The following is a 27,869-nucleotide window of genomic DNA, read 5'->3' on the forward strand; positions in this document are numbered from 1 at the left end:
TTAAAGGAGTATTCCCATCTCCAGGATCCTATCCCAATATATAGTAGATGTGATAATAATATTAGCAAATACCTCGAGTTAGAAATGTAGTATAGTTCCTCCGATTCACTATGTCACTTACCCCATGTGCAGGGCGTTGTTGTAGCTTAGGTATCCGTGGTTACAACTGCTAATAACTAACTGTCACTTTATGAGTGGTAGTAACCGTGGATACCTAAGCTACTGCAATGCCCTGCACAAGGGGTAAACGACATAGCAAATCAGAAGAACTATAATACATTTCCAATTGGAGGTATTTGCTAATATTATTATTATTACACCTACTACATATTGGGTTAGGATCTTGAAGGTGGGAACACCCATTTAGTGTATTATTGGGCAGAATCAGGAGTTGGCAAATTTTTTGCAAAGTGAACTTACAGAGAGGAAACAGCGCTCCTCATTTACTTAGATATGCTACACGCACACAATGTCCTATACCTCTTTATTATGAAGCCTATATGTTCCCTGTAGGCCGCCATATGGCGCCAACTCATAACACATATTGCTAATGCCACCATTCCTCATTATAGATCAGAGTGGGAGTCGGTAAAGTTAATTTTTGCTTTCCTAGCCCACAGTGGCTTGCTGATACTCCGCTTTGTGCCAAGCAGGCAAGTTAACCGCTGCTATATGATGGTAAGATTATACCGCACTATACCACACAGATTTGTAATCCGAGTATGCACACGAGCCCTTTATCTAAGAAATGGCAGAGCAGAATTTTATAAACTTGAGAGCCTATATTTACTGATAATTGTTTGCTTCTTTACTATTCATTGAAATCAGAAAGGTTAAATTAACTAGTATAATTTTCCGCTACCGACAAGGAGAATGCCTCGCGGAGACGCAACTCTAAATGTCAAGTGATTTTTGAAAAAAGAAAATGAAAAAAAAAAAAAAAAAAAACACTGTAAAAGGACAACTAAAATGGGATCTCTTCAATTCCTTCTTCCGAATGCATATTCAAACACATCAACAATCTGCTCCAGTTGAGCAATTTTTAGAGCCTTTCTCACACTCAGTAATTAATGATCTCATTAAAATGTATTGTTTCCCTAACATTGTATCCCATTTTCATTAACGTCTCCTCATACTCCTTACGTATGCAACCTCTTATGCATGAGAATGCAGATAACCATAGCAATAAAAGGCTTTGTTTGTTTTTCTTTTTTTTTTTTTGTATTAATTTTGCTGAATGATCCTAAAAAAAACCCTTCTCTTTCAGATCCAGTAAGAGATGAGTTGTATTTTTTTTGCCATGTATAATCTTCCATCTGCTGCGAGGAGTTGATGATGATAAATTGCAAAATTCTGGATTTTTACAATGTTGAAGGACCCATGTCTAAGAATGTCGTTGTATTTACCAGGTCGTCGAAGGAACAAGCTAAAAACGGGGAGAAACTGGAACTGGCTATGTCCAATATCAATGCGGAAGTCTTAGAACTGTTACTGGAATTTGTCTATACAGGTTCTCTGATCATAGATTCAGCCAATGCAAAAATTCTTCTGGAGGCGGCGAGCAAATTCCAGTTCCACACGTTCTGTAAAGTCTGCGTGTCATTCTTAGGTAGGAAGAGACATTCTTATATGCTATATATTTAAGGGTGGCAATGCTTTATCGTACCGAGGTTAGGATAAAACTTTGTGGTTTTTTTTATTATTTTTTGTCCTATTTTTATGTTGCGATGTATTAATGTTGCAGAGCTATTTTTCGTTTTTAGCTTTTTTTTGCGTAACAGTTACTTTGTAAGTTTTACCTGCATTCTCAAGAAAACCTGTAATGAGATACATTAAAGAGAATCTGACAGCAGGTTTTTGTTACCTCATCTAACAGCAGCGTAATGTAGTCAAAGAGACGCTGAATCTAGCGATGTATCACTTAGTTTACTGGGAGCAGCAGTTCTGACACAATCAGAGCTTTTAGATTTAGAATGAAGCAAAGCTGAGGAAGCTAACCCTGCCCACACCACAGCTGAGCTTAGCTGTGGTGTGGGCGGGGTTAGCTTCCTTAGCTCTGCTTCATTCTAAATCTCGGTGAGTGATCAGGGACACTGCTTTTAATGTACAAGTATGTCAAAGGTAGTGAAGAGTTTAAAAAAAAATCCTAATATAAAAAAGCCCTAATATTAAAAAAAAGTGTATTTTCCATTTAAAAAAAATGCTTTTTTGAAACAATTTTTAAAGATCTTCAAACATAGCCTTGTAGTGATTAAAAGGGCTGCATATACTGGAATGTAATGGGCCATGATATAATATCCTGCTGACATTTAATTTAGAGGCAGGCAGCAGCAATAGAAGAGTGTGCTGATCTTTTGAAAGGCAGTGACCGGTGTAATCTATTCATCTCATTGTGTACAGGGTAAATGGTTATACACAAGTCATGAAGTACTTGGAGTTTGAGTTCCCTGTAGCCAGTAAGATGGTGGAATATGAAATTATTAGAGCAGAAGGAGAAGAGTGTTCTGATTTTGTAAGAGGCAGTGACCTATCCTGTCTACTTATTTCTTTGTGGGATATGCTACATATGAAAGTACAAAGGTGTAAAATAAGTGGAGACGTGAGAACCCGATAATCAATTAGAAGAGAATGATAATTGCAGCAGAAGGCGAGTGTGTTGATCATATCGAAAGGAAGTGACCAGTCTATTCGTCTCATTGTGTTATGGTAGTACACAAGTCAAGAAGTACGTGGAGTCTGAGTCCCCTGTAGCCAGAAAGATGGTGAAATATGAATTAGAGCAGAAGGAGAGGAGTGTTCTGATTTTGTAAGAGGCAGTGACCTGTCCTGTCTACTCATTTCATAATGGGATAGGCTGCATATGAAAGTACAAAGGTATAAAGTAAGTGGGGACCTGAGAACTCGCTAGCCAATTAGAAGAGAATGATAATTGCAGCAGAAGATGAGTGTGTTGACCATATTCAAGGCAGTGACTTGTCTATTTATGTGTTATGGAGGGGAACAAGACCGAGATAAATATTACTAGAAGGTTGTAGATAATTGTTTATATTCAACGTGTTACGTAATAAACAATCAGAATTTTTTTTTTATAAAGTTCTAATTACTATCCTTTCTATAATTAATCATGAGCAGATGGCATAAAGCAGATTGATGTGATGTAGTGCTTATAATGTCAGCGCGCAGCAACAACCTCTAAAATACAAGTGATTTGCTTGTCTTTCTCTATGCAGAAAAACAGCTGACTGCCAACAACTGCCTGGGCATCTTGGCCATGGCAGAAGCCATGCAATGCGTGGAGCTGTATAATATGGCCAAGGCATATGCCCTGCAGAATTTCCCAGAGGTGGCCAATCAGGAGGAGATCCTAAATATTTCCAGAGAAGATTTTGTCTCGTACATTTCCAATGACAGCTTGAACACTAAAGCTGAAGAGCTGGTATATGAGACTGTGATCAAGTGGATCAAGAAAGACCCAGCAAACAGAGCACGGGTAGGGGAAGAGGCTTCATGGCTTATTATTTCTGATATGTCCTGTGGAAAATGTAAAAGACTGGTATTGTGCAGGGATACTGTAAGGGTATGTGCACACAGGGCCGATATGCAGCAGATTTACATGTATCCGCCATGTATAACAGTAATAGAAATCAGGCTGCTTTCACACTTACGTTTTTTTGCGCTGCGCACCGTGCGCAGTGCAAACGCACATAAAAAACACATCATGCATTTTTGTGCAATTTTTTGCGGTTTTCTGCGCTTTTTTTGCGCATTACCATGCGCACGTCAGCGCACCCATAGACTTTAATTGATGGTTGGGTGAAAAAAAACCGCATTGCATGCGCATGCGTTTTTGGGGGGCAAGTTGGACGCTCAAAAAATGCAACAGAGTGCATTTTGTGCGCCCGAGCGCACACTACAAAAAAAGCATGCGCATACAAACGTGTACAAACGCATGTGTATGCGCACCCATGTTAAGAATAGGAAAAAAACGCAAGCGGTTTTTTGCGCAAAAAAAACGCAAGTGTGAAACCAGCCTCAGGCTACTTTCAAACTTGCTTTTTTTTGCAGCTCGTTTTTCCCGCAAAAAAACGCATGGAAAAAACGCATACAAACGCTGCGTTTTTTTCAAGCATTTTTATGAGCATGCATGAAAAAAACGCAGCGTTTTTATGCGTTTGTATGCGTTTTTAGTGCGTCTTTACCGCGTTTGCGTTTTTTTCCAACATTAGTTGGCCCCTCACACTAACCCAAACCATGGCTTTACTAACCCTAACCCTGAACCTAACCCTTAACCAAACCATACCCTAACACTAACCCTAACCCTTAACCAAACCATACTAACCCTAACCCTTAACCAAACCGTACCCAAACCCTAACCCTAAACCCTAACTAACCCTAAACCCTAACCCTTAACCAAACCATTCTAACCCAAACCCTAACCCCCCTTAACTAACCCTAACTCTAACCCAAACCCCTAAATTCCATTGTCTAACTAATGGTCAACAAAAAAACGCATGCGCAAAAAAAGCATACATGAGCATGGCAATGCGCACATATGCGCACCCATAGACTTATAATGGGTGTCTTGCTGTAAAAAAACGCATTGCGCGCTTGCGTTTTTTGAGGCAAGTCGGACGCCCAAAAAATGCAACAGGATGCATTTTGTGCGCCTGAGCACACACCACAAAAAAACGCATGCACGGAAAAACGCATACAAACGCATGTGTATGCGCACATAAGCGCATCCCATGCAAAATATAGGAAAAACGCATGCGTTTTTAGCGCTAAAATACAGCTCAAAAAAAAGCAAGTGTGAAACCAGCCTCAGTCGTTGAAAGAAAAACATTTTGCTTGTTTGTATGTTGTTAAAGTTTAATTTCACCCCTGATAAAAAGTAGAATGATTGAAAGTTGCTTAACTTTTTTTTATTACATTTGATTATCCTCCAAGCATTGCAAAGTGATGAATTCTTGTAATATACTGTACTTAAATTCCTATTTTGCTGGTTTCTCTCCAAAAGACTGTGCTGCACTGCTGTTTCAATTCCCAGGTGATGCTCCTTTAAGAGCTTCTTTCAACTGCTGCTCAGAAAAGAGTATGGAAATTTCACTTTATCAGTGCAGGGTTGGGAGGCTAAGAGTTGGTAATGTCCCACACTCAAATAGGAGAATTTCCATGCACAGACTATTTGTATATAATGTACTTATCTTTCTGAGCAGCAGTTGGAAGAAGCTTCTAAAAGGAGCATGAACCGGGCACTGAAACTGCACTGCAGTATATTGTTTGAAAGAGAAGAAAGCAAAAAAAGGCAATGAAGTATATCAGAAAAATTATATATTACAAAAAAATTATAGATCCTTCTGAGCAGTAGTTGAAAGCAGCTTCTGAAGGATAGTGAACTGGGCACTGAAACTATACTGCAGTATTGTGCTTGAAAGAGAAGAAAGCAAGGTAATGAAGTATATCAGAAAAAATATATATTACAAAAAAATACTGATCCTTCTGAGCAGCGGTTGAAAGCAGCTTCTGAAGGAGATTGAACTGGGCACTGAAACTGCACTGCAGTATGGTGTTTGAAAGAGAAGATAACAAAATAAGATAATGAAGTATATCAGAAAAATTATGTATTACATGCATATTACAGAAAATATTGATTCTTCTGAGCAGCAGATCAAAACAGCTTCTAAAGGAGCGCAAACTGGGCACTGAAACTGCGCTGCAGTACGGTGTTTGAAAGAGCAGAAAGCAAAATAAAATAATGAAGTGTATTGCAAAAATGCATAATTGATATGTCTAGTGGATTAATGAAAAAAAAAGTTTGCTTATGTATAAGGATGTACAGGTGCTTCTCACAAAATTAGAATATCAGCAAAAAGTTAATTTCAGTTCTTCAATACAAAAAGTGAAACTCAGATATTATATAGAGTCATTACACACAGAGGGATCTATTTCACGTGTTTATTTCTGTTAATGTTGATGATTATGGCTTACAGCCTGTCATGCTCTCACTAAATGAACGGGATTCAAATAGCTTAGCAAGCAGCTAAACCGCTATACCGGGTCCAATAAGGGAGACTGTAGTTGAATCTGTGTTTTATTGAACGTAGGTATATAGATGAGGTGAAACTAGGAACAGAAATACATGAAGACAATCAGTGTCGGGTACATAGAAAATACATATATACATAACATACATGACTGCACTAACAGCTGAACAAGGAAACTATCTAAGCTGGCGAGGAAGAGAGACAGGGATTTATAAAGGGAGTGTGTCACTTACCAGCGATGCTAACACTGGTCGAGAAGATGGATGAGGTGTTTCCAGTATGCAAGCAGATTGAAAATGGAGGACTGGGCAGGGAAATGGGGCTGGACTAGACCATAATCCCTTGCAAATTTACCCATGATACAGTGGGAGTTGGAGGGAAAATGAAACAAAGCAGGAAGAGAATAATAACACTGCAGTTATTATTTTTGGCAACTAGATGGAGCTGGAAACAATGCACATCAAACTGTATGGCAAACTGAGGATTATCACTGAATTTATGTAATGGAAATAAACATTTAAGAATCATTATTTATGTCGGAGACAGAACACAGCCAATGAAAACCCAAAAGTCATTATCTCAGTAAATTAGAATACTTTATAACACCAGCTTGAAAAAATGGTTTTAAAATCCGATATGTTGGCCTACTGAAATGTATGTTCAGTAAATGCACTCAGTACTTGGTCGGGGCTCCTTTGGCATCAATTACTGCATCAATGCAGCGTGGCATGGAGGCGATCAGCCTGTGGCACTGCTGAGGGGTTATGGAAGCCCAGGTTGCTTTGATAGCAGCCTTCAGCTCGTCTGCATTGTTGGGTCTGGTGTCTCATCTTCCTCTTGACAATACTCCATAGATTCTCTGTGGGGTTGAGGTCAGGTGAGTTTGCTGGCCAATCAAGCACAGTGATACTGTTGTTTGTACACCAGGTATTGGTACTTTTGGCAGTGTGGACAGGTGCCAAGTCCTGCTGGAGAATGAAATTTCCATCCCCAAAAAGCTTGTCGGCAGAGGGAAGCATGAAGTGCTCTAAAATTTCCTGGTACTGGCACTGACTTTGGTCTTGATAAAACACAGTGGACCTAGACCAGCAGATGACATGGCTCCCGAAACATCACTGATTGTGGAGACTTCACACTAGACCTTGGAAATCAAGATCCCAGAGTCTGGAGGAAGAGTGGAGACGCCACAATCCGAGCTGCTTGAGGTCTAGTGTGAAGTTTCCACAATCAGTGATGTTTTTTTTTTTATTTTTAAAAAATGAATTTATTAGGGAATTTTTTTTTTTTTTAAATTTATTTAGCGCAGCTGTGAGCGCAACTGATCGCAATAGACGTACTATTCCGTCCTTGGGACTTAGGTCCCAGGTCACATGGACTGAATAGTACGTCTAATGTAGGAAAGGGGTTAAAGAGTCTTGATGTTTGTTTGTTTATAAAGTGACACCATTCTACATGGGCTGTGTGTGGCATTGCAGCTTTGCCCATCAAGTATAGGAGGCTGAGCTGCAATGCCGGGGACAGCCCATGAGTAGTGCTATATTAGGAGCTGACCCTTTATGGAATTGTGGGCAACTTCTTTAAAGAGAATGTCCACGATTGTAAGTATACGCCTGTTTTCTTCCTTTGCATGTGGAGGTATGCCAAAAACAGCTCTGGAAGACTCAGATAATTTTTAACCTTCAAACTGTACTTTAAATTGCCTTAAATTAGGTGTCGGGGTCCTTTTTTTTGCCAGGGAACATTTGGATATTTTTAATCCTGATTCAGTGGCTGTACAAAATTATCAACTTGAAATTTACCCTGCTATATTCGGTCAAACATTTTATTACCTCCCCCTAATGTAATGGCTGGAACTGCTTCTCTTTGGTGCAGCTGTGATGTTAGGTGGTATTGATGATGTTGCTACTTGCAACTGCTTTTCCAGATTTGCGAAAGTCTGGAACACAGATGACTGTTCACAATGAATTGTAAAGTGAACTTGCAGTAGAAAGTTCTGAACACAGATGTGTATTACACTGCATGTCTCAGCACAGTGGGAAATAACCGTAATCACTACTCACATAACATAGAACTCAAGCAGTGGGAGGTCTGTGGTATACAGCACATAGAAGACACTGAGACTGCTGCATATACATCACAGAGGAGACATTGCAGCTGCAACATATACATCACATAGGAGCTGCTTAGGCTGAAGTATATACATCACATAGGAGACACAGGACACTAAGGGTCTGGAGCATATGCATCACACATGGGATGCTGAAGAGGTAGCATGTGCATCACACATGAGATGTTGGGGCTGGCGCATATACATCACACAGGAGATGCTGGGACTGGTCCATATACATCATACAGGATACACTGGGGCCGGAGCTTGAACATCACATAGGAGATGCAGGGTCTGCAGCATATACATAACACAAAAGTCTCTGGGACTGCAGCACATACATCACATATGAGTTGCTGGGGGTGTAGCATATGCATCAAACAGGAGACACTGGGGCTGAAGCATACACATCATACAGCAGATGCTGTGGCTGGAGCATATACATCAAACAGGAGACGCTGGGGCTGGAACATAGCTGGGACTGGAGCATGTACATCACGCAGGAGATACTGAAGCTGAAGTATAGAGATCACATAGGAGACACCAGGGCTGGAGCATATACTGTACATCACACAGTAGATGCTGAGGCTGGAGCATATACATCACAGGAGAAGCTGGGGCTGCAGCATACACATCACAGGAGAGATTGGGGCTGGAGCATTTACATCACAAGAGACGCTGGGGCCCCGGAGCTTCATATAGTAGTTGCTGGGGCTGCTGTCTTCATGGAAAGGAGAGCAGAGTACACAAAGAACATCCTGATGCTGGCGCTGATCAACGTCAGGACGTAATCCTTCATTGCATGCAATGCAACGTTCAGTGGTGAACGTTGCGTGCGCATGATTGCATTGTAAGGAGTAATTAAAGGGTCGGCCTGAGTACTGATGTCCCCAGGAATCTGTATGGGGTTTGACAAAATACATCACTGGAGCTTCCCCACCCCTGCCTTAAAGTATATTGACTCTTTTGGTGACCCAAGTCAATTAATTTGTCATTCCTCAGTGTGGAATGATCTTCTTTGATCAGAATGGTGGAACTACCACTGATCCTGTGAATGGGGTTCTTAAACGCCCTATCAGAATAAAGCATTTTTTTCTTTATGGGACTGCAGAAAAAAATGACTACCTTAACTATTCTATCTCCTGCAGTCCCATAGAGATTAAATGGAGCAGTGTTGCTCATGCATCGGCCATATCAGTGCCCCATTCTCAAGATTGGCTTGGTTCCCAGAAATCTTACCCCAAATTATTGGATAGGTAATATCTTTTAATATTGGGAATAACCCTTTAAAGAAACAACGACTTGTAGTTTCAACCTTCTAAACTTTCCTCCTCTGTAAATTATCTCCATCATATTTTTGGTGAGCGCGTCCATAACTCCAGCTTTATTGTAGTGTTATAAAAAAACACAGTAAATGATATATTCTCCAGTATAATGATATATTCTCCAGTATTTGTCATTGTGCCTTCCTTCTGAACTTCTTATCGTAAGATGCTGTATGTCTGTCACTTCTCCCAACTACTTGTTATTAGGAATTTGAATATCCGTCTGGAAAATATTCAACATATGTCGCTTATTGCTCCTCTGTGTTGTACTGCCGGCATCTGCCTCTAATAGCAGCAACCAGAGCTGGCTCCAGTCGCTGCTGTTTAGCCACTTAAGCTAGTTTCACACTAGCGTTTATGAGCTAGTGTGAAACTAGCTTTTTGACGGTGCGCCGACGCAACCAAACTGCAGCAGGTTGCGTTTGGCACAGGTCGGCGCACCGTCAAAAGGACGCATGTGCCGCCAAACGCATACTGCGCACGGCCTGCGCCCCCAGTGATAAAGATAGGGGACGCAGGGCGCATGCAGCGTCATGTGCCGGTGGGCGGAGCTACCGGCGGAGGCGCGGCAGGGGGCGGGGCTTAGCGGTGGCCGTGCGCAGGCCGTCGCTGCGCTCATAAACGCTAGTGTGAAACTAGCCTTAGCTGCCTCTGTGAATGTCTGACAGTTATTAAAAGGGAACCTGACATTAGATTTATGATCAATAACAGGCTAAAGTTTAGTGGACTTAAAAAAAATACAGTGTAAAGTTATTTATTTTATTTTTTTAAAAATAGTAAAAAAAACATGAAATTCAAATCACCCCCTTTTGCTAAGTTACAAATAAAGACATAAAATAAATAAATAAGCATATTTGGTGTTGTCCATCCATGTAAGTCCAATCTAATAAAAATATAAAATTATTAGAAAAAAAATTCAAAGGCTAAAATTGCTATTTTTTGGTCAACACACGCCTTCCCCCACCAAAATGTAATAAAAGGTGTTCAAAACATCATATATGTACCCCAAATATTACCATTAAAAACTGCAGCTTGGTATGCAAAAAAATTCTCTCACTATTTCATCCACTGAAAATGAAAAAATTTGGAGTGTCGGAGTTTTCCGACACAAAAAAAATTTTTTTTTTTTATTCTACAAAGTTGTGAACTTTTTAAAAAATTTTAATAGAAAAAAAATCTCAAGTTTAGGATCTCAAATCATCATTTTTACTGCACATCTCTGCAGAAAAACACAATGGCGGAATTCGATTTTTTTTTTCACCGCACTTGGGATTTTTTTCCCATAATTTTGTAAATTATATGATAAAATGGATGGTGTCGTTCAAAACTACACCTCGTCCCTCAAAAATAAAAAAAAGAAAACCCTCGTAAGGCGATGGCGACAGAAATGAATAAAGTTTTAGCTTTTGGAAGAAGAGGAGGAAAAAACAAAAATGCAAAAAAAACCCAAAAAAAATGAAAATGTAAATGAAATTTACGGTAACATTTCTCCTTGTGGAGAGTGACAAACCAGGCCTGACATGTCAGAGTAAGGAGACTTATAGGCCACGCATGCTTCATTTATCTACTGACTTTAGCAGAATGAATTAGAGGAAAGCAATTGCTGAGCACTATTCAAACTGATTTTTAGACATTCCTCCAGGACGTCGCACCCCACTGAAATTCCAATTCAAAGGTGACGAAAAATTGGACATGTTAAAAACTAATCCCAAAATGTTATTTAAAGCTTTATCAATGATTAGGACAATAAAAATGCAAATTCTACCTCTGTAATTACTAGTTGTACTTATCCCAGCATTGTTAAAAAAAACCCCACGATTTAAACACCATTATTACCGGCAAACCAGTAATTATTTTTTTCAGAACTTTCGCCATGTTTCCATGGTAACCACAATATTTAATTTTTCTATTATTGGATTATTTGTGACCCCTTTAAGTATTCCGGTGGGGACATCTTGAATGTGATAGTAACCACAACACTTCATTTATTCAGTTAGCATTTTAACATTCACAAAGCACGCAGGGTCCAATTCATCGTTTGCATTTTTTTTTTAAATTCTAAGTCACTTTTTTTGTGAATTTTTTTTTTGCGCCAAGTTATTCAAAATGGCACACGTGGTTGACGAAATGCGCTGCATTTTTACAGCAAATATTCTTTTTAGTGCAAAAGTTGTTAAAAATTTCAGACGTACAAAAAATCGTTCGCGTGTCGGGGACAGGATGACATTTGGGCCAAAATCTTACGGCTTCTTTAACAAAAAAAAAAATCACAATTTTATGATTGAAGTCGAACCTCAACTACAACGCGGATATTAAAATAAACATTGAAAAGGCGCAAATGAAAAGAAAAATAAGGTGTAAATTTAGAAAGTCAAAAACATCAAAAAGTAGACACAAAAAGGCGCAAATTCAATAGTAAACGGAACCGTAAGTACCCGATTCTTCAGTTTTGAGCATATTTCAGCTGCCACGCTCCAACTATGGACTGGAGTCATGTAGTTGGCACTGAAACAGGGACCAAAGTCATTTCTGTGGTAATTTATGCCATTTTATTTTGAGTTAAAGATGATGATTCTATTGGGTGCGCTCAGCCATTACCGCTCTCAGTTAAGATCCACCCACTTCCGTCAAAATGTTTGTGGAACAAATCCGGCCAGGATTGGAGTAAAAATGATAAATGTTTGTAGAATACTTCTGAACTATGGGTAGTTGGCTGTCAATCACCATGATGTTTTCAGTCACGCCTCATTGACAGAGCAGCCAAGAAGAAGCTGTGGAGCAGCTGAACCACCAGCCAGAACGCTCAGTGGCCGCTCTGAGCCGGCACCGGGTAGAACTGGCAGGTAATGGCAACTACCTGCCTGTTAGTTTTTAAGCCCATAGTAAAAAACAATTTAATAGTCCTGGACAACTCCGATAAGGGGGAATCTAATTTGAAAATGTTCATTTTTGTGCTTTATATTCAATTTTTGCTGTCAAAATTACATAAACCCAACAATCCCAATTTTAGGTCAGTGGAGTCGAGTGACAACCATGGCTGCCATTATGAACAGAAATTATATAAAAAACGTGATGTAAGGAGGCTAATGGCCGCATAATCAATGGGAGGTATGTGTCACAGAGATGGCTGCTCTCTGTGATGTAATCCGGAGTATTTTGCTTTAGTGCACGTGAGCAAAAAGATGTAATTTAGTGCACCTGTGTATGGATTGCGGGTAGCTATGAGAGATGGGCCGGTCTGGCTACCCATATACTTCACGTGTGGGTGTGGTTACAGTTTAATGAAGGCTGTTGTTTGGCAAATGGCCTGTGTGCAGAGAGGGGGAAGTCTTACTGTGTATGTGGCTCCAGACCAAGCCTGAGTGCAGGACATTGCCAGGACATGTGTGAGGTCAGGGTCATGTGACCTGGCCGTGTGAGTTAGCGGTGGCTGGTGTCTTGGGAGAGCAGGAACTCCCACATAGCTCTCGGAGGAGCTAGAGGTCTGTGCTATGGACACTGATGCTTTGTTTTGCCTGCTCTAAACGCTGTATACGTTTTGTTGGTGTTTTGGTGGTTTATGAAGCAAATAAACCCACATGGACTTTCAAGAGACCTTGCCTCCTGTTTCCTCCTATGCACCTGAGTACACATTCCTACAGTGAACAGAGTATAAACATATTGTACCATACAGAAAGAAATCAGTTACATACATGTGATTTCAAGAAAACCTTTCACTTGTCATATATATGTGTTTTTGTTTTTTTTGTGGCTGGTGTAAATGCCGCCGTTCTCCTGAATCCGGCGAAGTTTCTCTTTTGTTCCTGCGACTTTCCGTTCCTGAGATATAGCTCCAACTACTTCCCTGTACATAAATCTACTGTTTTAGCCAAATGGGCATGATCATCAACCCTGACCTATTGTAATTTTGTTGAGGACCACACCCATTTGGCTAATACGACTAGATTTATGCGCAGGGAATAAGGGCCATATCTCAGGAACGGTGAGGAGCAGAAACAAAAGAAAAACACCGTCGGATTCGGTAGAGCAGCAGCATTTTTACCAGGTAGAAAAAAAAGGCATATTTATCGCAAGTGACAGATCCTCGTGAAGCATTTGTAATATCACAAATTTATTGTGACGTTACGTGACATTACAGTGCGATTTTTATTTTTTTTTGTCTTTCTGAATAAAATGATCATCCCTAAAATTATGCAAAATTGGACGTCAACCTCAGTAAAAAATTATCTTAAAATTATTACTGTAATTACTGAATTTGGTTCAATAGAAATAAAAAGAATCAAGTGAAATAGAAATCCACGGGACGTATGTCAAAACTTTTGCATGTTTTTGGCCAGGGAGACCAATGATAACATATTTTATGGTGATATTCACCATCAGCTACAGAAAAGGAGCTGTGACATGTGCGAAATTCATCTCTTCTGTGCCCGGAAACTCATCCCTGCTATACTAGGCAACCGATTTACCATTTTACTAAATATTCCCAACACCCTTCAAACTTTTAAGTCTTATAGTTATTTTGTCACAGTTGTTTAGCATTTCTATCCCTGGCAAATGACACAAAGCTGCTTTCTGGGTGAATTTCTATCCATAAAGGTGCGCTGTCCAGAGCCGCACAGATAACGCAGCACTGTCTGATGCTACAAATGCATAAGAACAGCTTAGGAGGAAGCTGGAAGGAAAGAAAAATGTTTAGTGTTAGGCTATGTTCACACGTTGCGATTTTGCTGGGGTTTTTTTTTGCTGCTTTTTTTATATGCGAATTTTAAGCGGCATTTTACAGTACAAGGAAAGCCTATGAGATTTCAGAAATCTCATGCTCACAGCTTGGGGTTTTTTTTTTTTACCTGACTGATTTGGAAAACTGCGTTTTTGCAAACTGCATTAAGTCACTTCTTTAAGGGTGTGTGCACATGCTGCAGATTCTGCTGCGGATCCACTGCGGATTTGGCCCTGCGGATCCGCAGCAGCTTCTGCTGTGTTGTACAGTACCTTTATATTCTATGGAAAATGAAAACTTCTGTGCACGTGCTGCGGATTTTTCCGCGGTTTCAAATCCGCAGCATGTCACTTCTTTGTGCGGAATCTGCAGCAGTTTTACACCTGCCCCATTGTCCAGGTGTCAAACCGCAGGGGAAAAAACCACAGGCTAATCCGCAGATAAAACGCAGGTCTTTTGACCTGCGGATTTTGCCAAATCCGTGCTGAAAAATCCGCAGCACAACCCGCAACGTGTGCACACAGCCTTAAGCGTTTTTGCAGCATTTTTTCACCCATAGAAAGCAATGAGTAGTACAAGAACGCAGCAAAAAAAACACAGGTATCAGGTTTTGCTGCTTTTTTTGCAAAAAATCTTAAGGAAGATGCATCATGGGGAGGTTTTACAGCTCAGGTGAGCCTAAAATCTGGAAAATATACCCCTAAAAGGGAACATAAGAAATTCTAGGATTGGTTTCAAAGTTTCCAATATCTCATCCACAGTTGTCACCATGGGATAGGAGCTAAATAAATGAGGCAGTGTCGGACTGGGGTCCCACCAGTAATCAACCCCTGGGCCCCACTTTTCTGCTACATGCAAATGTGACGTTATCTTCAATCACAAATGTATATAACAGTGAGCCGAGTAGATTGTTCCATGAATAAGATGCTGCCTTTGTACATAGTGATATTGTGCCCAGTACTGCTCATATAAGAGAGTGGCGGCCCACCGGAGGATGCGCCTGTTCTCCTGCAGGCCATTCCAAGCCTGCCGGAAATCACACCATCTCTGTCCATCACAATGTTTGTCCTGATAGAGCAATGGTCACTAATATCACTGTATTCAAAGTTTGTAGGACCGATGGAAAAGACTCTACTACTCCTCTAATGGGCTATGTCTATCAGTCCTGGAAACCCTGAAATTAACAGTTTTGCACATGCGCAATAACCGCGTCATTCAAGCTCTTCTAGAGACTTAGGACTTCCCTTCTAGCAATGGGTGTGGTTATATCATTACCACTTGTCTTGTGGATAGGTTAGACTTTTTTTCATAGGCAATGTCAGATTCGGACTGGTCCAAGAGGCCATAGGAGGAACCTCTGGTGGACCCTCCTATGATACAAGACCCCATTCACAACAAGGTTTATGAGATCCAGCAGAAGACATGTACCTACAGGTATTTTGCCTGGCTGATTGTTAAATACTGAGTCCCATTCACTTTGGTGGGCTCAGAGTAGACCACCCTGACTCTATTTGGAGTTCATCTTTGGAGACTATTTTTTTTCTTTCTAATTTGCTTACAATTTTTTCTTACTTTTTGGCTAAAAATTAGGAATGAGCAGACCGACTGAAGTTTGGGTTCGTGTGGTTCGGCCGAACTTTAGTTCAAAGTTCAGTTTGGATACCAAAACTGTACCCAAACTTGAACCTGAACCTCATAGAAATCAATGGGGACCTGAACTTTGGACCTGGAGAAAATCGCTCTATACTTTACAGTTCGGGTTTGCTCGTCTAAAAATACTTAAAAATCATTCTCGTAATTGGAGTGCATTAACGTATTTGCACCATTTGCCCTCTATATCTTCTGTTTCGCACTTTCTGTTGCTGACTGCAGGATGAGTTAACTGAGAATCCGTCAGTGAGTTCCTTCTGGGAGAGTTTCTGCCCATTATTTTGAGTTTCTCTTAGCTGATTTATGAACACATCAAGGAAGAATGTGCAGGGAAATATGGCGCCTTTATAAGCAAAATGGTGCACAATTTTAAATTAAGCCAAATTGCAAAAACTATTTTTACATGCATTAAAGTAAAAAAAAAAAAAAGAAAGAATATCTGTGACTATCCTCCACCTGAAAACAAAATAATTGGGCCTGTATGGATTGTTATTAATTGTTGATTCCCTCCATAGCAGTAAATCACAATTTAATCACCAAAGGAGCCCAGGAGTGGAGTTACTGACATTATTTCTTGTTGTATAAATGCTCCGTTCATCCTGATCTATCTGGTTCACGAGTTGAGTACCAGAATGGCAGTGATAATTGATTTGACACTTACACACTTCGGTCTGGACTAATAAGTCAGAAACGGCTGAGTAGCAACTCAAAGACTTTCCGTTTCCCTATTTTTTTAATTTGGAGAAGTGGGTACTCCTTAATATGAAAATCGGATTTCTTCGTCTGGAGTGCGGAACGGTGTGAATTTATATAACTTGTAAGCAGCTTCACACTCAAAAAAATAAAAAATAAAATATATGACTGCTTTAATAATATTTTGACTTTTCGGCTCTTAGAGCATGCTGTCAGGGGCTTCGGGGGCTCTCGTGTATAGGCTCCAGTGATGTTGTGTTGGCAGCTCCTGGCTACGATCCCTATAGCTGCCAATACGTTACGTAAGCCTCTTACATGCTCCTTTACTGAACCGGAGGAACTAATTTAAACCTTAAGAAGCTGGCCTGGAAAAAATGAGATTGTGCTCTCCAGGCACTCCAGAAACTTTATACTGCAAACTTGTTCTTCTTCTCGCATGGCAAACATCGCCTGTATTACATATATGAAGTGGGAGACGCGTGCCAAAGAGTGGGGCCATGCTGCTTCTATGTAGAGAAGGTGCCCGGTCCTGGTTTCTCATCTTCTTCACTTTGCAGTTGGGTGGGGAGAACCGTTGTCGGGCTCCCTTCCCTAGGGGGAACTGTGTTTGCAATTAAAGGGAATCTGTCAGCAGGTTTTTGCTGTGTAATATGAGAACAGCAAAATATAGGGGCCTAGACCCTTATTCCAGTGATGTGTCACTTACTGGGCTGCTGGTGCAGTTTTGATAGAGTCCTTGTTTTATCTGTTGCAGATGTAGCTGTCACGAGGGTGTCAAGTCCCCCTGGAAGACCTGGAGTTAGACAGTCACGTCGAGTAATGAATCGCAGGTCTTCTTTAAAGATGTTGTGATTTGTGTCCCATTTTAAATGGATAGTTTCCTCTGGTGCTGATTAGGTTAACGACCCTTTCTATGCTGATCAGAAACTTGCAGCTCCATTTCAGGTGCTTTTGATCTGGTCATTACCTCTTCCTATAAAAACTGGTCAGACCTTCTTGTCCCTGCTGGTGAAAGATTCGTCTTCTTGTGCTGTGTGCTAAAGCTAAATGGTTGGAGTGGAGTTATTGTAGCAGTGTTCTGTGAATTGCTGTAGTACGTGTGAATTTATCTCCTGGTCCCTGTTCGCATTTATTTTTTTCCTCCCTGTCCCTATCCTCCTCCCTATTTCTTATTAGAGCTTTTGTATGATAGATGTTTTCGGTTATCAATGTTTTGTCTTTGTGTCTTATTTACCTTACTTTTCTGTCCCATGCCTCATGGGGTGAGAGAAGGGACTGATCAGGGTTTAACAGGAGCATAGTAAGTTTGGAGACTCGGGCCTCTCTACCTTCAAGAGTACCCCCAGGACAGGGATAGTTAGGTTCCCAGTTCCAGGAACAGTTTGAGGCCCACCTTCCTTACCAAATATCCTCACAGCATGACAGCAGCAGTGGTCATATTGCTAAACTAGCAGGAAATACTTCTATTTCCATTTACAATAGGCAATGTCACAGCTTACCAGATCCCCTCCCTTCACATTTGCACACGCTCATTAGATAAGTCAATAGAATATATAGGATGAGTGCCTGTTCATTGCGTCTAATATAAGTGTAGATTTCTTGAAACAATAGGAAGTTAGAACCTGAAAAAGTCCCAGTGGCCAGTATGAAAAAAAGTTTTAATTTTTGATTGTGATATGGAAGAAAAAAACAAAACATTGACAAACATTTTTAAAAATAACTTGAAAAATGCACCTTTAAATACATCTCTTGAGAAGCTCACAGCTCTGCAGTCTCCTTATTTCCTAGTTTTTTGGGATGGGCACTCCTTGAGTGACAGTTTTGGTCACGAGCTCCATCCAGCTACAACACATTAATATTCTATTTACAAATAGAGAGAGTGTGGAGCACGCAGCTCGGGAAAGTGAAAGCCCTAATTAGGAAAACTGCTGTGGAAACTGCCTTTGCTGGAGGCTGAGGGTATTGTGAATGTGTAGGAATGACAAGAGCTATGTCAGGATCTGAGAGGAGATCCGCAGCTAACATATAAAAAACAACAAGCTGAAGAGAGGTGGCAGGGATGTTAGGAGTTAACTCCTCTTCTGGTGTGTAAATGCTGGGGCCAGAGTCTGGTGGATGAGCTCCACGGAAAAAAAGCTGTACACTATGTAAGATAAAAGTTCTCACTTCAGGAGAATTAAAACAGTTTTAATTTTGAATTGCAAACTTGCTTATCGTCATGCTCTGTAACTATGTATACTACTTTAATAACATGACCGCTCCCCTTTAATGCAAAAATCTGATTAAAACAATAGGTCAATTTCTGATGGCACATTCCTTTTAAATAAAGTGCACTTTAAAGTAAGATTCTGGGTAAACTGATAGACGGTTTTACAAGAAGAAGTACCTTTCTCTCTCCGGCCCCACTGGGCATGATAACTTTTCGACATTCAGCACCATGGACAGTGCTGTAATATTGGGATTCTGACTCCACCATGTCATTAAAATTCCAATCGAAATCTCTGCAGTAACATTAATGGAGTAAACAACTTTAATTAATCCGCTCCCTATTGATTTTCTCGTGTAATAATTGAAGATTACTGTTTATAATTGTCACTGTTTCCTATGTTTAGACAATGGCTCAAACTACAGGTTCCACCGGCGTCAAACCGATCAAAGAAGGGTCCCACTGCTGGGACCTCCAATGTTGGCGACGATCTCATGGGGATTCACATTGTAAATACTCAAAATGAAGAGACCCTAGGAATAGAATGGATTGACCTAATACAGAGAATGCTAGCATTTCTGTAGTAATGTAGATGTTTGGGGTAAAGGAGGTAAAAAAAACTCAGTATTCATATCTCCTGTAATAATCATATAAGGGAATATTCTATAATTTTACTTTTTTGGATTTTGTGTAAGCAAAAAAAAAAAGTTTGGACTTGTTACTTGGGTGTCACTGACTTCTTCATCTGGAGGTGAGTGGCATCGATGACATCCTGCTGATAGGTGTCTCCCAGAAGGCATGGATTCCCAGCAGGTATAGCAATAGCAATGATAGCATCTCATTTTCATGAATTGAACAGGTACACGTTTCTTCTCGGATGTGCACATCATGGAGAGACACCTGTCTCCAGTACGTCATCAGCGCTCCTCAGCGCCCAGAGCTGCTCATCTCACTGATTAGCTGCAGCGCTGCAGACAATAACAGACTCTGGGAACAGCAGTGAAGACTCAGTGCTGGGCCCAGGGAGTATAAGTAAAGAACACTCTTTTTCTTAAACAAATTGTAGCTGGGGAGTCAGGGATGTCCCAAAACCAGAAAACCCCTTTAGAGGGAACCTGTCACGTCCCAAAATGCTATTAACCTGCAGATATGGGGTTAATTCCCAGATTAATAGCGCTCTAAAGCCGTACGGCCACCGCACTGAAAGCCAGACTGCCGGTAGGAAATTAACTTAATACCTCCTTTCAGTCACAGATGCACTGCTGAGCCGGCTTTCAGTCAGTGGCGGAGCACAGTTACAGCTGCCACTCACTATATACTGACCAGTGACTGAAGTCACTCCGGCCATGCCTCTATGACTGAAAGACGGAGGCTGCCGGGAGGATAACAATTCATTTCCTCCCAGAAGACAGACATTAAATACGGCTAACAGGCTGCTTTGGAACGGTATTAACCGGCAGATTAACCCCACATCTGCAAATTAACAGAGTTTTTTGACATGACATGTTCTCTTTAAGGCTGGGTCTGCCAATTGGAAAAACTCTTTAAAAGGAATGAGTCAGCAGGTCTTTGCTATGCAATCTAAGAGCAGCATGATGTAGGGCAAGAAAGGCTGATTCCAGGGATGTATTGCATACTGGGCTGATTCGTGCAGTTTTGATAGAATCCCTATTTTCTCTGCTGTGGATGTAGCAGTGCTCAGAATGCTGAGCTCTGTGTAACTCCGCCCACACCACTAATTGGCAGCTTCATGTGTACATTGTCAGCAAGCTACCAATCAGTGGTGGGGCGAGGTTATACAGATTAGTCTGAGTGGCCTGTACGTGAGACCTAGTCAGGCAGTGATAATTTCCTACTGATAAAACATAGATAGTACTGAAACTACAACGTATAGCCTAGTAAGTGATACATCCCTGGAATCAGGTTTTCTTTCTCTACATCATGCTGATCTTACATTAAATAGCAAAAACCTGCTGACGGACTACATTTAAGACAGCAAGTTTTGAAGTCAGTTGCAACTTTATATGTAGTGGCAGCTGCAGGTAGCCATTAAGTCAGGATTAATGCAAATTATGGAAGCAGTTCAGTGTTCCATTGCTGGTAAAAGAAATTTTATATGTTCTAAGGCAAGGTTCCCCAACTCCAGTCCTCAAGGCCCACCAACAGATCATGTTTTCAGGATTTCCTTTGTATTGCACAGGTGAAGCAATTATCACCTAAGCAATACTAAGGAAATCCTGAAAACATGATCTGTTGGTGGGCCTTGAGGACCGGAGTTGGGGAACCCTGTTCTAAGGTCTCTCCAGACAACAAGGTGACATCCACAGAACATCTGTGATTATTTCTCCAAGATGTTTGGAACAATCTCCCTCCTGAGTTTCTCTAAAAACTGTGCAAGTACCTAGAAGAGGTGATGATCGCAAAGGACGGTCACCAAATTTTGATGCGATTTATAAAGATTACTCTGTTGTTGTCATGAGTGTGTCACGTCCTCCTGGGAGATCTGGAGTAGTTAGGCAATCTATACTTACTGTGAATGGCAGATATTCCATTTAGCTGTGTACTTTGCTCCTCATATTAAGCTCCTTAGACCTCGCATACACTGTAGTGTACAAAGGGATCTCTATTATAAGACTTCTGGGTGTGAGGAGGTTAAATGGTCTTTGTTTCCTTTGGCACTGAAGAGGTTAACGACTCTTTGTATGCTGGTTGGAGACATATAGCCCCATCTTACAGCTGCTCCTGACCTGCTCATTTTCTCTCTCTATGAAACCTGGCCAGACCTTCTCATCCCTGCCTGTGATAGTTTTACTTCCTGGCTTGCCGGCGTAGGTGTGCTGAAGTTGGAGTTCGTAGTTGCAGCTTGAGATTATTGTTTGCTGTTTTGGAGTGTATGCTTTCTCCTTTATACTATTCCCATTTGGTTTGTACCTCCCTATCCTTCTCTTTATTCCTTTCTACCATTGGTGTGTGTTTCTGCATGCAAGTTGTTTTGGTTTTTTTTTTATCTCTGTTTGTCTTATGTGTGAATACACTAACATATCTGTCCCAGGCCTCCTGGGGGAGGGGAAGGGGACAGCTTAGGACTTTAAGGGTGTGTGCAGACGCTGCGGAATCCGCTGCGGATTAATCCGCACGGATTTTGCAAAAACCGCAGATAAAACCGCAGGTCAAAAGACCTGCGGATTATCTGCGGTTTAGCCTGCGGTTTGGTCCTGCGGATTCACCATCTCCACAATGGTGGAGATAGGAACCCGCTGCGGATTCCGCAGAAAGAATTGACATGTCAATTCTTTCTGCGGTTTCAAAACCGCAGGAAATCCGTGCGGATTTATCCGCACCGTCTACACAGCGGTTTTTGTTTACCATTCATTTGAATGGTACTGTACACCGCAGCTCAAACCGCTGCGGGTCCGCAGCGGAATCCGCAGCGTGTGCACATACCCTAACAGAAGCATAGTAAGGTCGGAGACTGAGGCCTCTCCACCTTTAAGAGTATCCCCGGGACAGGGATAGTTAGGGTCCCAGTTCCAGGGACAGTTTGAATCCCCCCTCCCCTTTCCTTACAGAAGACCGTCACAGACTGACAATTGTTCATCTACTTTGCATTTTGTTCATTTATAAAAGTAAACTGTTAATATTTTTATTACTTTCTCACTCTACAGTATTCCTGCATAACATTTGCGCACAATGCTGTGTATATATGTATATAAATATATATATACTGTATATATACACATATGTACCTAGACAACGGCTTCCAAATAATTGATATAACACAATTGAGAAAATTACAGAAGTTTCAAAAGAGAATAAAGACAAAGGCGGATACAGAGGCACGGATAATTCTGCTGATGCCAGGAATAATCCGTGCATCTATGGTAACAGAGCCATTGTTTCTAGTCCATCAGCCGCAAAATATATGTTGGAGCGTTTCCTCTTCAGATCGTCATTACTTCTCCTCATCTTATATAATGACACACACACGGCTCTGCTGCATCAGGACATCTAAGCTGTTGTCTTCCGTGTCAATTGCTAAAACTTCTCAGAGTATTAGCAAGGTGTCTCCCATGTTTACATCCTTGTGTTCTGGAGGGATCTCGCTCCGGATGGTTCTGCGGGCCCGTGTTTCTCCAGATCTAAGGGCTCACGCAGGAATTAGAATATAAATTGCTGCAGATGGATGCCACTGACACGTCGCCTCCAATTATCTGTGGCGAGCAGCTCTCCGTGTAGGAATTTATAGGCAAATTCTAAGCTGTGAGCGCTAGAGCATAGTTATATTCCTACATCTGGGGATCATCTTCATGGGACATCGGGGGTCCGTCATGGGAGGGGAGCGCTCTACAAAATGTACCCTTTCTGTCAGACAAATGTCGGCTAAAAATCTATGGAAATATATATATGTATATACTGCAGATAAATAGAAATGATAAATATGCGTTATTGCCCTATCAGCGATCTGTTTTGGTTTTTCTATAGTCTTACAATCTATGTATCTATCTTTTATTCTGTCATCTATTTATAATTGTTTATCTATCTCTTATCTATCATCTATATTATCTGTCATCTATCTATTATCTATCTATCTATTATCTATCTATTATCTATTATCTATCTATTACCTGTCTATTATCTATCATCTATCTATTATCTATCTATTACCTGTCTATTATCTATCATCTATCTATTATCTATTTATTATCTATCTAGCTATACTGTAGATCTATCTATTATCTATCATCTATATTATCTATCATCTATCTATTATCTATCTATTACCTGTTTATTATCTATCATCTATCTATTATCTATTTATTATCTATCTAGCTATAGATCTCTCTATTATCTATCATCTATCTATATATCTATCTGTCTGTCTATTATCTATCTAGCATCTAACTATCTTTTATATATCTATCATCTATCTATTTTTTTCTATCTATCTTTTATCTATCTATCTATCTTTTATCTATCTATCTGTCTCTGTATTCTCGTGCTTTCCGCTGCCTCCAGTGTTCCCGCCAGCATGGCTGGTGCAGCAGTAAAGAGGTTAATGCCTCCTCTGCAAGTTTTCTCCTTTTTATTGTCGCGCTGAAGATCAACAACTGGAAAGTAACATCCCATTTAGACGTTCAATGGCCGCACTGGTGATACGAGCCATCTACTTAATATTTTGTGGAGAGCATTTGTGCTGGTGCTTTAGTTTTACAGTACAGAGGTACAGATGTTCCCAATTAGAAAAAATATGTCAGCAACATCACTAACAGTTGTATGAAATCAACGGCTCGAAGAGAATGGGGAAAGAAAAAAAGAGACCGGCGTGCGTCGGAGGATTGGTGAACAATTAGGTAATAGCCCGCAGAAATGACGGCCGACTACTGAGCTGGAAGCCCCAAGCAATATGTCACATCTGGAAAAGTTTCATCTGCTTCATAGTCTATTACTTAGCACAAAACTCGGTGACTGGCAGGATACGATTGTGTTACATTGAGGAGACTGGAGCCCCGTAGCCAAAAAGTAAAATGTCCCCTCCCCTATCTCATTAGTATACCTGCATTACATCGGGAGGTAAGACGTCATGCCCATATTATCATTGTAATGGGCAATACTAATCTCAGGTGTCCTTTCCTTCTTCATAGGTTTCATATGTACAATGCAATTCAGTAGCTCCCCTCCAGAAGGAAGAAAGCTCTGTAGTGCCCCCTACCGGAAGCGACCCTGTAGGACAATATCTGACCCTTTACCCCTTGTCCACATGTGTCGTACATTTAGGACACTGTAGTTAAGCCGTTAGCACTCAGCCCCTTATACTTACAATGCAGTGATCATGTTGGCACATTGGTTGTGCCGGCTGTGATGTCATAGTGTGCCTACTGCCGGGATCGGAGAAAACTCAGAAATAGGCGGTTTGCCTCTTGTAAATCCAGGGTCAATATAATTTGCAAGGTTTTTTTCTCTAAACCTGGTATTCAGCCTTTTAATGATGGCTGATGTAAGACTGTTGTGAGTTCATTTTCCCCTTCACCGTCGATGTCTGATGAACTCCCTCTTCTGGTGAAGGAAGGTAGTGAGGCAGTTTTTGCTCTGCTATTGAACTTATTAGTTTTGTTTACGTTGTTTTTTGGAGTTCAGCCATCCCCGGTCGGGGGTGTGCTGAGTTCCATTTTTGTCTCTGATCAGTTTGTCTCTTTGCTCTGTCTTCAGAATTTACCTGAGTGCTGATATAGTCATTTTTGAAGTCCTAGCGACTTCAGGGCCTGTTTTTCCTATCAGACGGTTGGGACATTTTTTGGTAGGGTTTTTTATGGATTACAGGCAGCAGCTTTTCTATCCTGTCCTTTTTAGTTAGCTTGGGCCCCATCGTTTGCTCAACCTATCTTTCTATCTGTGTTAGTGTTTTCATCTTGCTTCACCGTCATATGTTGGGGGCTGCCTATTGTGTTATGAATGAGTCACCGAAGGAGGAAAAAACAAAAATACAAGCTAAGTCCAGAAAACTGGAGAGGTTGGTAGCTATCGGATTGCAGACCCCTGATCCTATCCACAACAACTAACAGTAGCCGTGGGGGGTTCCTACGATGCCCTAGACCCCTCGATCACAGCCGGAGAACTAAATAGGCCTAAAGAAATAAAGGGGAAATCTAAACTGCCCCAGAGCAGACCCCAAGGCAATAGGCAGCCCCCAACATATAATGACAGTGAAGCAAGATGAAAACACTAACACAGATAGAAAGATAGGTTGAGCAAACGATGGGGCCCAAGCTAACTAAAAAGGACAGGATAGAAAAGCTGTTGTCTGCAATCCGTAAAAAACCCTACCAAAAAATGTCCCAACCGTCTGATAGGAAAAACAGGCCCTGAAGTCGCTAGGACTTCAAAATGACTATATCAGCACTCAGGTAAATTCTGAAGACAGAGCAAAGAGACAAACTGATCAGAGACAAAAATGGAACTCAGCACACCCCCGACCGGGGATGACTGAACTCCAAAAAACAACGTAAACAAAACAAAACTAATAAGTTCAATAGCAGAGCAAAAACTTATCTTTGGGAAGTAGACACAGATTTCCAATCCAAAACTGGATTATTGATTTGCAACCAGGGAAACCCCAGAACAATGGTATCATGCAAATTATGCAACACCAAAAATCTGCAATTCTCTTGATGGTCTGGGGCGACCCGCATTACCACCTGGGTCCGAAACTGAGGTTTATTCTTCGCCAAAGGAGTAGCATCAATACCCCTCAAAGGGATAGGCGTCCGCAGAGGTGTCATAGGAAATCCACGTTTAGCAAAATCCAAGTCCATCAGGTTCAGAGCTGCTCCCAAATCCACAAAAGCCTTAGCGGAAAATGTGGACAGGGAGCAGATCAGAGTAATTGCCAGAAGGAACTTAGGTTGAATACCACCCACGGCAAATGTGTGTGCAAAACATTTCTCTCATTTAGGGCAGACAGAAATAATATGCGAGGCATCACCACAGAAGAAACACAGCTTATTACGCCTTCTGAACTCCTGACGTTGCGCCCTAGACAAAACTCTATCACATTGCATAGGTTCAGACATTTGTTCAACAGGTTCACGCAAACGCCGATCAACCTGAATGGCTAATGACATAGAATCGTCAAGACCAGAGGGAACAGGAAATCCCACCATAGTATCTTTTACGGTTTCTGACAAACCCTTCCGAAAGAGAGCTGCCAAGGCACCATCATTCCAGGTAGTAAGGACCGCCCACTTTTGGAATTTTTGACAGTACAACTCTGCAGAATCCTGACCCTGGCTCAATGCCAGCAGGGCCTTTTCAGCTTGATCAATAGCATTAGGTTCATCATACAACAACCCCAAGGCTTGAAAAAATACATTCACATTAGTAAGAATAGGATCATCAGGTTTCAAAGAAAACGCCCAATCCTGGGGATCGCCGCGCAGCAAAGAGATGACAATTTTAACCTGCTGCGCGGAGCTCCCCGACGAGTTAGGCTTCAAGGCAAAAAATAATTTACAATTATTCTTAAAATTCAAAAATGTAGACCGATCCCCAAAAAACACATCAGGAGTAGGGATCTTTGGTTCAGCAGCATGTGAATGAGCAAGATAGGTGGAAATTCCCCGCACTTCAGCAGTGAGCTGCTCCACACGATCAGACAATTGCTTCATCTCCATTGAGAAAAAAAAAATTCCGGCCTCAGAGACATAGAGGAAAAAATATACACAAAAAAAGAAAAAAATTCTGACAAACTCTTTTTTTTTTACAATTCTTTCCTGCTGTTGAGTACCCTAGGATCTGCGGTATGGCTGGTGATTCTGTTATGAATGAGTCACCGAAGGAGGAAAAAACAAAAATATAAGCTAAGTCCAGAAAACCGGAGAGGTTGGTAGCTATCGGATTGCAGACCCCTGATCCTATCCACAACAACTAACAGTAGCCGTGGGGGGTTCCTACGATGCCCTAGACCCCTCGATCACAGCCGGAGAACTAAATAGGCCTAAAGAAAGAAAGGGGAAATCTAAACTGCCCCAGAGCAGACCCCAAAGCAATAGGCAGCCCCCAACATATAATGACGGTGAAGCAAGATGAAAACACTAACACAGATAGAAAGATAGGTTGAGCAAACGATGGGGCCCAAGCTAACTAAAAAGGACAGGATAGAAAAGCTGCTGTCTGCAATCCGTAAAAAACCCTACCAAAAAATGTCCCAACCGTCTGATAGGAAAAATAGGCCCTGAAGTCGCTAGGACTTCAAAATGACTATGATCAGAGTCAAAAATGGAACTCAGCACACCCCCGAGCGGGGATGGCTGAACTCCAAAAAACAACGTAAACAAAACAAAACTAATAAGTTTTTGCTCTGCTATTGAACTTATCTTTGGGAAGCAGGAGTCAGACTGGTCTCCAAGAATCCAGCAGAGAAATCACCAGCGCCTCAGAAGGGCGTCGGCTGCCTTATATCCAGTCAGAAGTTCCTGTTACCCAGTCATCATCTACCAGATCAGGTGTTTGGTAATCAGCCTCACTACCTTCCTTCACCAGAAGAGAGAGTTCATCAGACATTGACGGTGAAGAGGAAAATGAACTCACAACACTATTGCTTTGGGGTCTGCTCTGGGGCAGTTTAGAT

The 27,869-nt window shown here is 41.2% G+C and overlaps 1 protein-coding gene across 1 annotated transcript in view; it reads left to right on the plus strand.

The window, feature by feature from the left end:
- The window catches only part of KLHL29 (kelch like family member 29), a 1,048,894-nt gene that overhangs the window by 793,555 nt on the left and 227,470 nt on the right, over positions 1 to 27,869 (plus strand). Inside the window, exons 8-9 of the mRNA XM_073568302.1 lie at positions 1,410 to 1,609; positions 3,231 to 3,490. Of these exons, the coding sequence (XP_073424403.1) occupies positions 1,410 to 1,609; positions 3,231 to 3,490 (460 nt within the window). The remainder of the gene's footprint in view (positions 1 to 1,409; positions 1,610 to 3,230; positions 3,491 to 27,869) is intronic.

The sequence above is a fragment of the Dendrobates tinctorius genome, unplaced genomic scaffold, assembly GCF_039654945.1.
Source record: "Dendrobates tinctorius isolate UK_male_01 unplaced genomic scaffold, ASM3965494v1 ptg000021l, whole genome shotgun sequence".
NCBI lineage: Eukaryota > Metazoa > Chordata > Amphibia > Anura > Dendrobatidae > Dendrobates > Dendrobates tinctorius.